The sequence below is a fragment of the Tiliqua scincoides genome, chromosome 4, assembly GCF_035046505.1.
Source record: "Tiliqua scincoides isolate rTilSci1 chromosome 4, rTilSci1.hap2, whole genome shotgun sequence".
In the NCBI taxonomy this organism is placed as follows: domain Eukaryota; kingdom Metazoa; phylum Chordata; class Lepidosauria; order Squamata; family Scincidae; genus Tiliqua; species Tiliqua scincoides.
This window is the reverse complement of record NC_089824.1, coordinates 133,227,217-133,240,873: the sequence shown is the minus strand read 5'-3', so window position 1 is coordinate 133,240,873 and position 13,657 is coordinate 133,227,217. Positions and strand designations below refer to the sequence as shown.

At 43.2% G+C, this 13,657-nt stretch overlaps 1 protein-coding gene across 2 annotated transcripts in view; it reads left to right on the top strand.

Annotated features, from left to right (window-relative positions):
- DPYD (dihydropyrimidine dehydrogenase) overlaps nucleotides 1–11,371 on the top strand; it is a 533,115-nt gene extending 521,744 nt beyond the window's left edge. For both annotated transcript variants that reach the window (XM_066623608.1, XM_066623607.1), the window contains 2 exons: nucleotides 4,008–4,148; nucleotides 8,962–11,371. In XM_066623608.1, coding sequence (XP_066479705.1) covers nucleotides 4,008–4,148; nucleotides 8,962–9,132 — 312 coding nt within the window. In that variant the 3' untranslated portion in view covers nucleotides 9,133–11,371. The remainder of the gene's footprint in view (nucleotides 1–4,007; nucleotides 4,149–8,961) is intronic.
- The last annotated feature ends 2,286 nt before the right edge of the window (nucleotides 11,372–13,657 follow it).

Sequence of the window (13,657 nt, the reverse complement as noted above, 5' to 3'; positions counted from 1 at the left end):
AGCAGAAAGGGAGGAACTGAATTTGGCTGCTTACTCATTGCATCAAACTTGCCCTCTTCCTCCCTCAGTTTTGCTACAGCTGAAACTGATCTAAATTTTTCATAATCAGCTTTGGGCTTAAAAAAAAAAACAAACTTCAGTCCCATGGTCAGACACCTGTTATTAATAAATACTGTTATTATTATTATTATTATTATTATTATTATTATTATTATTATTATTATTATTATTATTATTATTACCTCTGAAACATTAAGAAGTTTTAAAAGAAAATTGGGAGCATGCAATATATATAGTTGCTATTCAAGGGAAAGAAAAGTGGCAGTTCCACAGGAGCTTAAAAGTTGTATCTAAAGTAGCTCTTCAACAGTGGCAGCCACTGAATCCTAACCCTCTTCCCAGGTGTGATCTACTGTCCCAGGTCAACATGGACTTGTGCCAGCTATTTCACTGGTGCAGGTCTGAGTACACCCAGCTATGGGGGCTTACCCCCCAGGTAAGGGAATGAATGTTCCCTTACCCAGAGGAGGCAACCACAACTGCCCCACCCTCCACAGGATGCAGCAATAGCCTTTTTGGTGCCACTGCATCACAAGGAATGAATTGGGCCCTTAGTCATGATTAAGCACCATTGAAATCAAAGGGGTCAGGTTACGCTAACATTCTCAAGCATTACTAACTTTCTTAGGATAGTTACTTAAGATAGCTACTTATTGCGCAATCCTAACTGCTTCCTTGGCCAGCACAGTACCTGTGCTGTTGTGAATGTGTCATAAAGCATGTTTCTGAGATTTCTGAACAGGGCTGGGGCAGAACCGGAGTGAATACAGCCCAAGAAGAGGTGGAATTGGCAGAGGAGGCCTCTGCCATAAACTAATGCCTTCCAGTCCCGCCCAGCATTACACTGGGCTTCCCAGATCTGAAAAGCTCCAAATGAACTACTAGGGCTTTATGCAAGGTGAGAGAAAATATATCACCTTATCCCAGGAGACCTCTAGCCACTTAAGAACATAAGAACAGTCCCACTGGATCAGGCCATAGGCCCATCTAGTCCAGCTTCCTCTATCTCACAGCGGCCCACCTAATGCCCCAGGGAGCACACCAGATAACAAGAGACCTGCATCCTGGTGCCCTCCCTTGCACCTGGCATTCTGACATAGCCCATTTCTAAAATCAGGAGGTTGCACGTAGATCCTGTAGCTCCACTGCACCAGCAAAGTTTAGGATTGAGTTGCCCCTGTTACTATTAGTGCCCCTGTTACTATTAGTAATTCTGGTCTGCTGTTGAAAATACTAGTTATGCTTCTCCTGTAACCCTCCAGGCTGACTAATATTTCAAGCTGTTCATGCCTTTTGAAGCATAGGTAAAATGTGACTTAATGTCTTGCAAGCTTCATTTATTTTTTTGCCAACTTTAATTTTCAAGTCAGTGCAACCTTATCTTTCCTGTATGACTTTCCCTGGAATCCTCAACCTTTGGTCTTTTGTTAAATGTCACTCTCAAAAGCTTCATTTAGAGTTCTTCGAAAGTAATGCAAAAGTGCCGGTGTTTTAAAATTTCTTGGTGTGCAAGCCCTGACATGTTCAAGATTAAATGCCTTGCGTGCATAGATAAATAGATTAGATTTAAAAATATAAACATTTTAATCATTTCTATCCCACTTTCAGTGCAAGACAAAAACCGTCTAGTGATTTGCAGCTTCAACAGTTCACTCAAATTCTTACCTGTATCCATTATTTCATGGATCAACTGAGTAATGACCCATAATAGTAGTTGTAGTTGGCAGCCTTCAGTCTCGGAAGACTATGGTATCGCGCTCTGAATGGTGGTTCTGGAACAGCGTCTAGTGTGGCTGAAAAGGCCAATTCGGGAGTGACAATCCCTTCCACACTGGGAGCAAGTGCAGTCTGTCCCTGGGCTGTCTCCCTGGCTATGGGCCTTCCTTCTTTGCCTCTTTGCCCATAATAGTGAAACTCTATGAAAGATAGAAAGTATTCCACTCCTAGTGGGATGTGCTCATCCTGTTTTTTTCAGCAGGCCTGGGCTGATTGAGCAGGAGGAAGCAGGATCTAGAGGTAAAGATGGGAGGCAGGAGACTCCACCTCCTTTTTGCTGTAGCTCATTTGGCCTCTTTAGTGGAGGGAAAGGAAGAGAAGGAGGTAGAGCCAGTTGATCAGAACAGGGTTGCTGTGCTGTCGCTTCTTTCTACTCTTGCAGCAGCAGCCCTGGAGGAAGGGGTGGGCTGCTACAGCCCTGCTTCTCTTCCCACTCACTCTCAGTGAGCAAGGAGAGGGTCAGAGAGCCAATGGAAGTGGCTCAGTGAGCAGCAGATTAGAGGAGAGCAGCAGACAGACACAGGGTGTGGGCACCCCTCCTCAGTTTGTCCCCCCCCCCACATGCCTATTTCTAAGCAAGTGCTTCAGTCAGTCTCATGGCTTGCCCAGCCCTGTATATAAGGGCAGTTTGCTCAGTGCCCACCGCACATTCAGGTGGGGAACAGTGACAAGTGAATGACCCCATACTGTGGATAGGAACTTTCTCACTTTTACAAGGAGTGCAAAAGGAATCAAGTCAGGGACGCAACTGAGTTGTGGATAAATCCGGACTTAATAGTTAGCATTTCTCTAGCAAGTGTTTGAAGTGCTGTATGCACATGGTTTTGATGTACACTGCATCTCCTACATACATACTGGTTTGGTTTCCAATATATGTAGCTGATCCAGCATACTGTGCATCTGCTAAAGCACCATTAAAGGATGTACTGTGCTGGCATGAAAATGCCAACATAACCATCCGTGACTCGGATACACATAACATGTGGAGTCAGCATAATCCTTACATGTCTCTCTTCTTTCCCCTCCCCAAATGCAGCTCCTCCTTCCAGCCACTGTAATGCTCTGTGTACTGCGATCTCAGCTTCCCTTTCTTGCCCCTTTAAGGCCAGAGGGCTTTCACTGCAACTAAGCTGCAATGCACTTTCCTTACAGCCAGTCATCCAGCAACCAGTCCTAAGGAGCAGGTTGCTTTATCTCTTGGCTAGAAGGAATGCCCCAGCAGACTTGCATCCAGATCCACTGCCTCTACCAATGTGAAACGGACCAGAAGATGCCACTCATGGAGCTGCAGTCCCTGATATGAGCACTCCAGATCTACTGCAGTTTCTACAGGCTCCATCAATTCCAGAAAAAAGCCTTGCCAAGAGCCCCAGCAAAAACTCTTTGTGTCTACTACTTGCCTGTGCCCACAAAGGCGGCTGCTAATTCCCACGGGCATGCTTGTGAATGACGGATCGTGCCCCTTTTCTAAAGGCAGAGCCATTGTTCAGGATGAACATGTGGTCGCTTGACATCCCTTCCACAATATGTCCTCCAAACAAGGTGCTGCATGCCACGTGACAATATTCAGGAGGAGGCTTGGGAAAATGCTCTCTTGAAAAGTGATTTGCAGGATTGGGTCAATCGATGGAGAGCGGACTGGGATGGCAATAACATGCAATTATCAAGCTCTTTGCATGTCTTCTCCAATGGTGTTGTCTTTTGTTCCCTGTTGCTTAATGGGCCCTTTTCTTCTTCTCCTAATGAGTTCTGAGGACTGTGCTAATGAAAAGTGGCTGAGGACACGCAGGCTGCATGTATGTGCTGTCACTTTTCTTTTTGTGTCCCCATTTTTGCATCCTGCTGTGCCCAACAATGACCACTGAGGAACGTTTAATTAAATACTGCCTTGGATGCCCGCAGCCCTTGGACACAGAGCTCTTGGGTGAATATTTTTAATACTGCTTATGCACTTACATCAATACCTGTTATGCAAGTTTTGGGCAGGAAGTGCTTTCAGCCTGCCCCACTCTTCCAGCATTGCCGTAGCCCCTGCAAAACAGCATCCCACAGAAGCATGCTGTCAAGTGCTCTTCTTTAGCTGCAAAACAACCTTGGGTATCTCCAAAGTGTTTCAACAATGCTGGTGTGTGTGTGTTTTATCTCCCTCCTTTCTCTCCCCCCCCCCCCAGGATGTAATTGGAAAAGCTCTGCGGTATATTGGAACATATGGAGAGCTCAGTAATACCGAGCAAGTTGTGGCTCTGATTGATGAGGAAATGTGTATCAACTGTGGCAAATGCTACATGACCTGTAATGATTCTGGCTACCAGGTAAGAGCACAGCTGTAATTAGGAAAAAAAAGCACTGTGAGTTATCTTTCTGCTGCGGAGGCAGACGGAATCCACTGTCAGTTGATGGGCGTGTGGGAAAAGGAGATTTACAAGATACTGGAAATTAACACTGGCACACTCCCAGGTATAGACTGCATGAACCATGTCTGATCCATTCACAAGGCCTGTCAATAAAACCGGTTTTCTGGAGACTTGGGATGCAGTCTGCTCGCCTGCCCACCCAAGCAGGCCGCACATTTCCACTGCACAGCATCTATTGCCGAGCTGCCATGTTCCTTCCAACATTTTGTGTTGCACAAAACACAAACAGAACACTGAGAACAAAACAGCTAATATTATAATGCCATTGTACAAATCGATGGTAAGGCCACACCTGGAGTATTGTGCCCAGTTCTGGTCGCCACATCTCAAAAAGGACATAGTGGAAATGGAAAAGGTGCAAAAGAGAGCGACTAAGATGATTACTGGGCTGGGGCACAATCGTTATGAGGAAAGGCTATGGCGTTTGGGCCTCTTCAGCCTAGAAAAGAGGCGCCTGAGGGGGGACATGATTGAGACATACAAAATTATGCAGGGGATGGACAGAGTGGATAGAGAGATGCTCTTTACACTCTCACATAACACCAGAACCAGGGGACATCCACTAAAATTGAGTGTTGGGAGAGTTAGAACAGACAAAAGAAAATATTTCTTTACTCAGCGTGTGGTTGGTCTGTGGAACTCCTTGCCGTAGGATGTGGTGATAGCATCTGGCCTGGACACCTTTAAAAGGGAATTGGACAACTTTCTGGAGGAAAAATCCATTATGGGTTACAAGCCATGATGTGTATGTGCAACCTCCTGGTTTTAGAAATGGGCTATTTCAGATTCAAGGGAGGACACCAGGATGCAGGTCTCTTGTTATCTGGTGTGCTCCCTGGGGCATTTGGTGGGCTGCTGTGAGATACAGGAAGCTGGACTAGATGGGCCCTTGGCCTGATCCAGCAGGGCTCGTCTTACGTTCTTATGTTCTTAAAATGGTTAGATCCAGACCACATTAATGCTGAAGATAAAATAAGGGTTTCCTCTGATGATGCACATTACCAAATCTGCTTACATTTGGTAAAACTGCTGATTTAACTGATTTTGTGACAGCAGTTTTGGTTATTTGAATGGAAGGTATGGAAGTCCTGTGTTTATGTGACCCAGCCTTCATGTCATGGACAGACTTGGTTAAAAACACACATGAAAAAAGACACTTAAACGTTTATCTCCCATTTACACAAGCTTACAGTCATTTACACAAGCTTATAAACTGCAGGAACTAAGCTCTTTGCAAGGCAATTAGCAGCCGTCTGATTTTTGAATAGTCTCAGGACTTGAGGCAAGTAGTTATTTGATCTTTCCATCACCCCTGTTTTCATTGGAGGCCCTGCAGGACCCACCAGAAATTGGATCATGACTTACCAAGTGGGTCCTGACCCACAGTTTGAGAAATGCTGATGTACAGGATTGTGCTATAGTAGTTATAATTCCATCCATCACATCACCTTTAAATGTAACAGAGAGACTTCTTGAATAAAGCAAAACTGAGGCTGCAATCCTATCTATGTTTTCCTGGGAGTTAGCCCCATTGAACACAATGGGACTACTTCTGAGAACACATGCATAAAATTGCATTGTAACTCTGGCAAGGCAAAGCAATGGAGAATATCAATAATGGGAAACCATATTGCCACTAGTAAATAGATTTTAATTCTTTTACTTCTAGCTAGACTATAAGTTGACTTCAGCTGACACCTAGGCCTTAGCCCACAACTCGTATGAAAGCAGGGATATCTCTAAATTTCTTGATGATTTTTTTTCTAATGTTTTCCTCTCTCAGTCAACACTTCAGCTGGTGACCCTGCAGTCTTGCTGGTGCATTACTTTCCCCTGAGTTTTCCCCTGGTCATATCTGATCTGTGTGCCTGCTGAAGGTTAGCTAGCAAAGTGCATGCTACCCACAGTGCCTGCAAGCAGCAAACAAACCGTTTGTAAAGTTCATTTTTGAGATAGCAGAGGTTGCTGCAAAATCAAGGCCTGGAGCGCAATAGCCTGTCTGAGTCCGCAGAGCTGTTTCCCGAGAAAAAGGGTTAATGCAGGTAAACACCAGTTAAAATGCAAGCTTCCCAGAGCAGAAAGCAATGGAAATGGAAGATAAGGAAGCCACCAGCGCTGAGTTTGTCTTATAGAACATTATTATCTTGGACCATCGTGGCTAATAAAAAGGTACTATAGTACTTTACGGTGACAGTGCACAATAATTTGGTTTGCTTGCAACAACCATAATGGTCTGGTGATGTTTTGTGTTGAGTGTGGAATTGTATCTTACACCTCTGAAAGGCAGTTATTGTGAAATGAAACAAGAGATGAATGCAGTTAAAACAGATATCCAATATGCATAGCAAGGAGCACCAACACAGTCCCAGGTTTTTATTTTTTAAACACCTGTTTGTACATATCTGATGAAAGCATATAGTGGTGGTTAGTCAGTGGCCAGTTTCTAACCAGAGTAGTTCAGTGGAGCCAGCCTGCCTGAAAGTCACAGGCTTGGACCCAAATCTCTGAACCTCAATAGCTGGTATGTTGGAGCTGCTTGGGAAGACCTAGAGGTGACTCCTGAGTAACTGGCCCATCTCACCCCAGCAGTGTCTGTTCTGGTGGCTGTCTGCTAGTATTCATTTGCATCTTTTTAGATTGTGAGCCCTTTTGGGACAGGGAGCCATTTAGTTATTTGATTTTTCTCTGTAAACCGCTTTGTGAACTTTTAGTTGAAAAGCGGTATATAAATACTGTTAACAATAACAATAACAATAACAATAACAATAATAATTTGCAGGGTGGTACTCCTCTGCTGATTATAACTTGAAACCCCTAATCCCCTTTTCTTTTCCCATCACACAGTGGCATAGCTAAGTGATCCGGCACCTGGGGGCACAAAAATTTTTAACACCCCGATGGGGCCTCCCTGAGCCTCAGAAGGCTGCTTTTTCACCTCAGATCTGCTATCTGGGGTGCAGGTTGGCACTCCCTCAAGGCATGGTACTAGGGGCAATTTATCCCCATGCCCCCCTAGCTATGCCACTGCTATCATGCTGCCACTGCTATTGTGCTTGCTGCTGCTTTGGTTACTGGTTTGAGTATGCCTAAAAACATTTGTTCTTGTGGGTCAGCCTCCTGAGGTCTGGACAAACAATGCAAGAGGACTGACCCATCCAACTATGCAATTCCCTCAGGGAATGCAAGCCCTTCAGGGAACATCCCACACAGATCATGATAAATTCTGTATCGAGCATTGAAAAGGTGTACACCTCCACCACCCCTGCATGCACACCACAGAGCGTGAAGTGAATACGCCTTCTTCAGAATAAGCAGTACAAGGACATCAGCCCTCAAGGTCTACAAAGGCCGATTAATACAACTCAATGTTGTGGAGCACTTAAATGTGCTTTAGGGGTGTTCTTGAGATTTCACAGATACAGCTAAAAATCGAGTGTGTGAATTCATCAAACTGGTGTTTTAAAAGATATGTGCTACAAATAAACTCATCCAAGAGGCAGATTGGGCTGCAGCTCACTCTTGAGAGTATATGTGGTAGCAAACCTGAATATACTGCTGTGCAATGGCCCTTGTTCAATTGGTTTAGAGCTGTGTTTCTCAGACTGTGGATTGAGACCCATGTGGGTCATGATCAAATTTCACATGGGTCCCCATTCATTTCAATGTGCATTTTATTTTTAATATATTAGATGATGTTCCCATGGTATGTGACTGCATTTGGGGAAATGTTACAGATCTGTAACTTTAACAGGCCATTATGTATTTGTTTTTAACAATAGTCAATGGGACTTACACCTGGGTGAGTGTGGATAAGATTGCAGCCTTTGGGATGTTTGTGGGTACTTTTAAAAACAGATCAGGAATTGCTTGGGAGGGTTAGGAGGATTCTTTATTTTAAATAAATTTTAAAACTTATACTTATTATGAACGTTTAATTTACTTCACTGATTTGATTTTGTTGTATGGGGGGGTATTAAAACTTTTTCTGCTTGATGATGTCACTTCCAGTCTTCACATCACTTGCAGGTTAATGACATCACATTGCAGGCTATACAATTTCATCCGACAGATTGCCATTCTAAAAAGTGGACCCCAGTGCTAAAATGTTTGAGAACCACTGGTTTAGAGGGGTTTGTGTACCATGCAAAAAAGTAAAGGATGACATCTGTGGAAATCATATACAAGACTGAGAGCCAAATCCTATCCAGTTTTCCAGTGCCGGTGCAGCTGTGCTAATGGGGCATGCGCTACATCCTGTGGTAGGGGAGATGGTCACAGACGCCTCCTTGAGGTCTGGGAACATTTTTTCCCTTAGCCTGGGGCAGTGTTGTGGCTGCACTGGTGCTGGAAAGTTGGATAGGATTCAGCCCCGAGTTGTTTAGCTTTTCAGCAATAATAATGGCAGTAAATTGACCTCACATAGAACAAAAATGCCTTTTGGGGAGTTAAATTTCATGGGCACAACTTGCCCCGGGACCAACTCGTGCAGGGGGACACATTTCCACCAGGGCAGTTAATTTGGTTCCGTATCTCTGATTTTTCAGAATGCATTTTTTTCCCTTAACGGTTAAAACTGTTGCTATAGCTGCAGTGCGGTGCCAAACAAAGATGTCTCTGAGCACCTCGACTACAGGAAATGCAGATGCTAAAAATGGGGCTGTTTTTGACCTTTTCTGTGAGTGACATCAGTGCTGTTTATTTCTGCTTGCAGGCTATACAATTTCATCCCGAAATCCACCTGCCCACGGTTACCGACGGTTGTACAGGCTGCACTCTGTGTCTCAGTGTCTGCCCTATTATTGACTGCATCCGAATGGTTTCCAGGACAACACCTTATGAACCAAAGAGAGGCCTGCCCTTAGCTGTGAACCCGGTGTGCTGAGGTGATCAGACCCACAGTTACTGTGAACCTCACATTTGCTTGATTCTATTGATTTGTTTTCTAATTAGCGCCAGCAAGTCCAGCTGCATTAAAAAAGGGAAATCGCCTAATGACGGCAGATATTATAATGCTGAGCATATCCTCCAATCTATGTTTTTCAAGCCTTCCAACAATCAGCAGTTAATCTGTCGTATCTTAGCTATCTAACACTGCACATGTCTCCTCAGAAGTAAGCCCCATTGTGTTCAGTGGGACTTACTCCCAGGAAAGTGTGCCTCAGATTGCAGCCTAAGACACACAACTTTTTTTTTCCAGCTTGTGCAAATGCTTCTATGCTCTGACAATGTTGGTAATTTTTTTTTTTTTAGCACGACAAAATTAGGGGGGCAACCAACAAACCTCCACCCTGCCGACAAACTTTGTTACCAGGGAAACATTTAGTAATTACACATTTCATTTCGTTTTCAAACTGGTTTTTAGAAGATGTAATTAACTGCATAACAGGCAAACAAAGCGACGCGGTTGGTGCGGTGCGGGGTGTGGATATTTTTATGGAAAAATATAAAACGCGGTTTAAAATAGTGTTTTTGAGCAATTAATCACTTTCAACTGCTGTAGCATCTGGAACTGTATTACCTTAATCCTCCCTAAATTCTACTTCTGACTAGGCACTAAAACCTTAAACTGCCAACACAGTGTACTGTTTGCTACTTAATGCTTTTCAGTAGAGAGCAGGATTTCTTTGTTTCTGTTAATGAACCTTCAGAGCATGTCTCTTGACTGTATTATTTCCAATGTACACGTTAGCACAAGAGCCTGATTTATAGTAAGTTACCACTGAATTGGAATATTGTTTTGGAAGATGATTCTTTTAAGGTAGTTGGCAATTGCAAGCAATACCTTTTCTACGCACAAGGGAGTTGCAGTAGTCCTTTGCAACTCTTCCACAGAGAACCAGACACAAGTGCTTAGGACATTATGCAATCGTAGCACAGACACCGTGAAGAGCATGAAAAAGTTCTGCAGATGTGGTGTCTGTAATCTCTGCAGAACTCTGGCTGCCTGCTAAGTGGGCAAAGAGGCACCCTTTACAGTGGTAGTTCTCTTAAATACAGCCAAGCAAGAACACGTGTCCCTATAGCATGCCTCTCAATGGCTGTTTGCTGGTGTCATGTCATTTTTTGGTACATTATGACATCTTTGGGACTAGGAAACCATCTTCTCATTCCTTTTCCTACATGAACTTCTTTGAGAACAGCAGCCGATAAACATTCTAGATGATGATGCTATATTTGGTATGTGCTGAATGTTGTCCATACCACAGCTCAATGTGCATGGTAGGGGATCCTATAGATTCTTACTGGACTTTCTTCTCTATCCTTCCTCTCCCAAACAAGTTTGCTGCCTTTATGCTGGTGTCCAGCAAGATACCCAGCTATTTCCAATAACATGAGCACCTCCCACATCTCATTTATAATTGCCCCGTATTCCCCTCCTCCAGTGTTTCAGATGGATCTTTTATAGTCCTACCTGGAGTTATCAGAGAATGAAGCTTGGATGAATGTCAGTGAGGTGCAGAAGGCCCTCACATTATTAGGAAGAGCCAGGCATGTTGCTGTGGATGCACCAACCCAGGTAGAAATCCGTGGAAGGAAGCTAGGCCTCAGTAGAAGCGTGTCACATCCCCTCAATGTACACAGAGTTTTGCCACTGGAAGACTCAACCCTCTATTAGCTATTACAGCATATATTTGACTCACAGTACTGCTGTGGAAAAAAATATGCTGAAGATATGCAAATGTTCTGAAACCACGTAGTAAGTAAGATTATACAGTGTAGACTAAATAATTTTTTAATTACATGAAAAAGGGTTATATTAGGAAGTATTTATTCCTTGAAAATGGAATATGTGCCTTTGCAACATATGGCAATAATGTGCTTACAACTATTTACCTCAGATTTCTAACCCAAATTGGTTGTGTGTGTTTATAGTACAACTATAATAAAAGAAAAATATGGATTTCCCAACGTTCTAACATTCTAAAACAGCAGGTTAGCATCAGCTAATTTCTCATTCCCAGTTGGGAGTTTTCATATACTAAGACTTTGCTCACTGCTTTATTCCAAAGAAAGCCACAAGAAAGCCATATATTGTTAATATTTAAAATAGCAAGCAGCATATTTGTTCATTTCTTTATACTCTTTCATCACTTGAAAATACAAATTATTGATTACTCATATTAAATAATGCTTGTGTTCCAATTTATGTGCATTTATAGTTATCAATAAATCAGAATTAAGGAATATTGCGCAAGTTTGTTTTGTGTGTTTGTTCTAAACTACTCTTTAAAAAAAATAAGTCAATTTGCATTTGCTGTTTAATAGCCTTCTGTAGACTCCAAAATTAAGGCATTGCCTTAAGATCACCTGTTCTCAATTAATCAGCTATTGCTGTGTTTGGATTTGTGGCATAAGCTAAAGGAAGGCACTAAATTTTTAAGAGGGCCCAATCCTATCCAACTTTCCAATCCTATCCAACTTTCCAGTGCCATTGCAGCTTCAGTGCAGCCCCAAGGTAAATAAAGGAACAAACATTCCCTTACCTTGAGGAGGCCTCCATGACTGCCCCCCCATGGGGGAATGCCATGCACGCCCCATTGGCACGACTGCATCAGCACTGGAAAGTTGGATAGGATTGGGCCCTTAAAGGTGTACATATCTATTTCTTTGGCTGAGGCATGTCAAACAGGCTCCAGTTTGCTGCAGAAGCTTATACGACCTGTTTATATATATATTAACTAAACCCATTAATATATATATATATTATATATATATTAACTAAGCCCATTGCATTAGCAGTGGTGGTATTCCACCTTCAGTACTCTGAAGAAACCACCGTGAGCCTACATCCATATGCTCATTTTGTTTTCATAAGCAGGAATAATCAAGATTGTTTCAAAGACGATATCCTGGCACAGCTCTTGTTGATTCAGCTGATGGCAGCACAGACATCCTCACCATGTCATTCATGTTGCAGAACTTCCAACCGTAATAAGCAGAACGTTTTCCCAGTCTTTTGCCAAGCTATTTTAATTGTATTTTCATTTGAATAAATATAAATATTGGTATAAAATAAACTTCCAGCACAAAACAAATGTCACAGCAATCACAACACAAAACAGCAAATGCCACGGGAATGACAAATCAGAGGTGTTGATACACATTCGCTCTTTTGATAGAGTGAACTAATCAATAATAACCCGGCAGTGTAGCTACAGTGTGATCTATGTCGGTATCAAGCCCACGGTGTCACTTGGATGTAAAAGACAGAAATTTCCCTGTATGTTGAACAGCTAAATCAGTTTGATTAGACCCACACGATTATGCAGTGATGGTCACAAGAAGCCTCCTATATGTTCCCCCTCCTGGTTGACATCACGCACAATTTACTATATTACAAGGCAGCAATCCTAAGAGTTCCTATCAATAAGGAAGTATAGTAGTGGGAAGAATTAGTCTTTTTATTATGTCTAATTCATGTCAGTCTCTGAATAATATTTAATTTTTTAAAGAAAGTTGAAGTTGAAACAAATTAACAACCCAGTCCTATGCTCCCCCCCCCAACTGATGCAGCCATGGCAAAATGACTTGTACTGCAACATTTAGTCATGTGTTCCCTTGCCCCAGGGTGAGCTCCAGTAACTGTAACCTGATCAACTCAGACGTGAACCTGCAATACTGCATTGATTCATGCAGGCTGATCAAGTCCAGGAAGGGCCTTGAGATTCAGCATGCACTGACATGGCTGATCCCACCCACCCCCAGGCCCAGGCTGCCCACCCCACTTGCTGCCCCATTCAACCCCCTCCCCACTCCATTCCATCCTCTGCACCAGACTTACCTGCTCCAGCAGGCCTCAATCACGCCACTGGTGCACATTTTTGCAGGTATGGAAAGCTCCAGCCTTCCCACTGGTGTGCATGGAAAGCTCCGGCCTTCCCACTGGTGCGCTGGCTCGCTGCATTTCCACAAAGTGCTTTAGTGGCAGCCAGCGCTAGCAGAACGCACATTCTGCCAGTGCTTCCATCCAGTATAATCAGGCTGTTAAATCCTTCATATTTCTAACAAAACTACATGTTCAATGTGGCTCTTTGTCAGTCTTTTTTTTTTTTAACTGTTCAATGAACGGCCCAATCCTATCCAACTTTCCAGCACCATGACAGCCTCAATGCAGCCCCAAGGTTGTTCCCTTTACCTTGAGGACACCCCCAAGACTGTCTCCCCAACAGTATTGGAAGCAGTGCACAACCCATAGGCACAGCGGCACTGGAAAATTGGATAGGATTGGTCTCTAAGTCAACCAGAATTCCTGATTCCTTTTTGGTAAATTTTTACAGTATGAAAATAGATATGGTCCAATTGTAAAGGAACGAGGAACTTCTGCCCTGGTCTTCATGTCTCACATTTGAATGAAAGTTTTTCAGCTTGAGAACCCACTGCATCCTTTGGGAACATTCTAGGGGAAC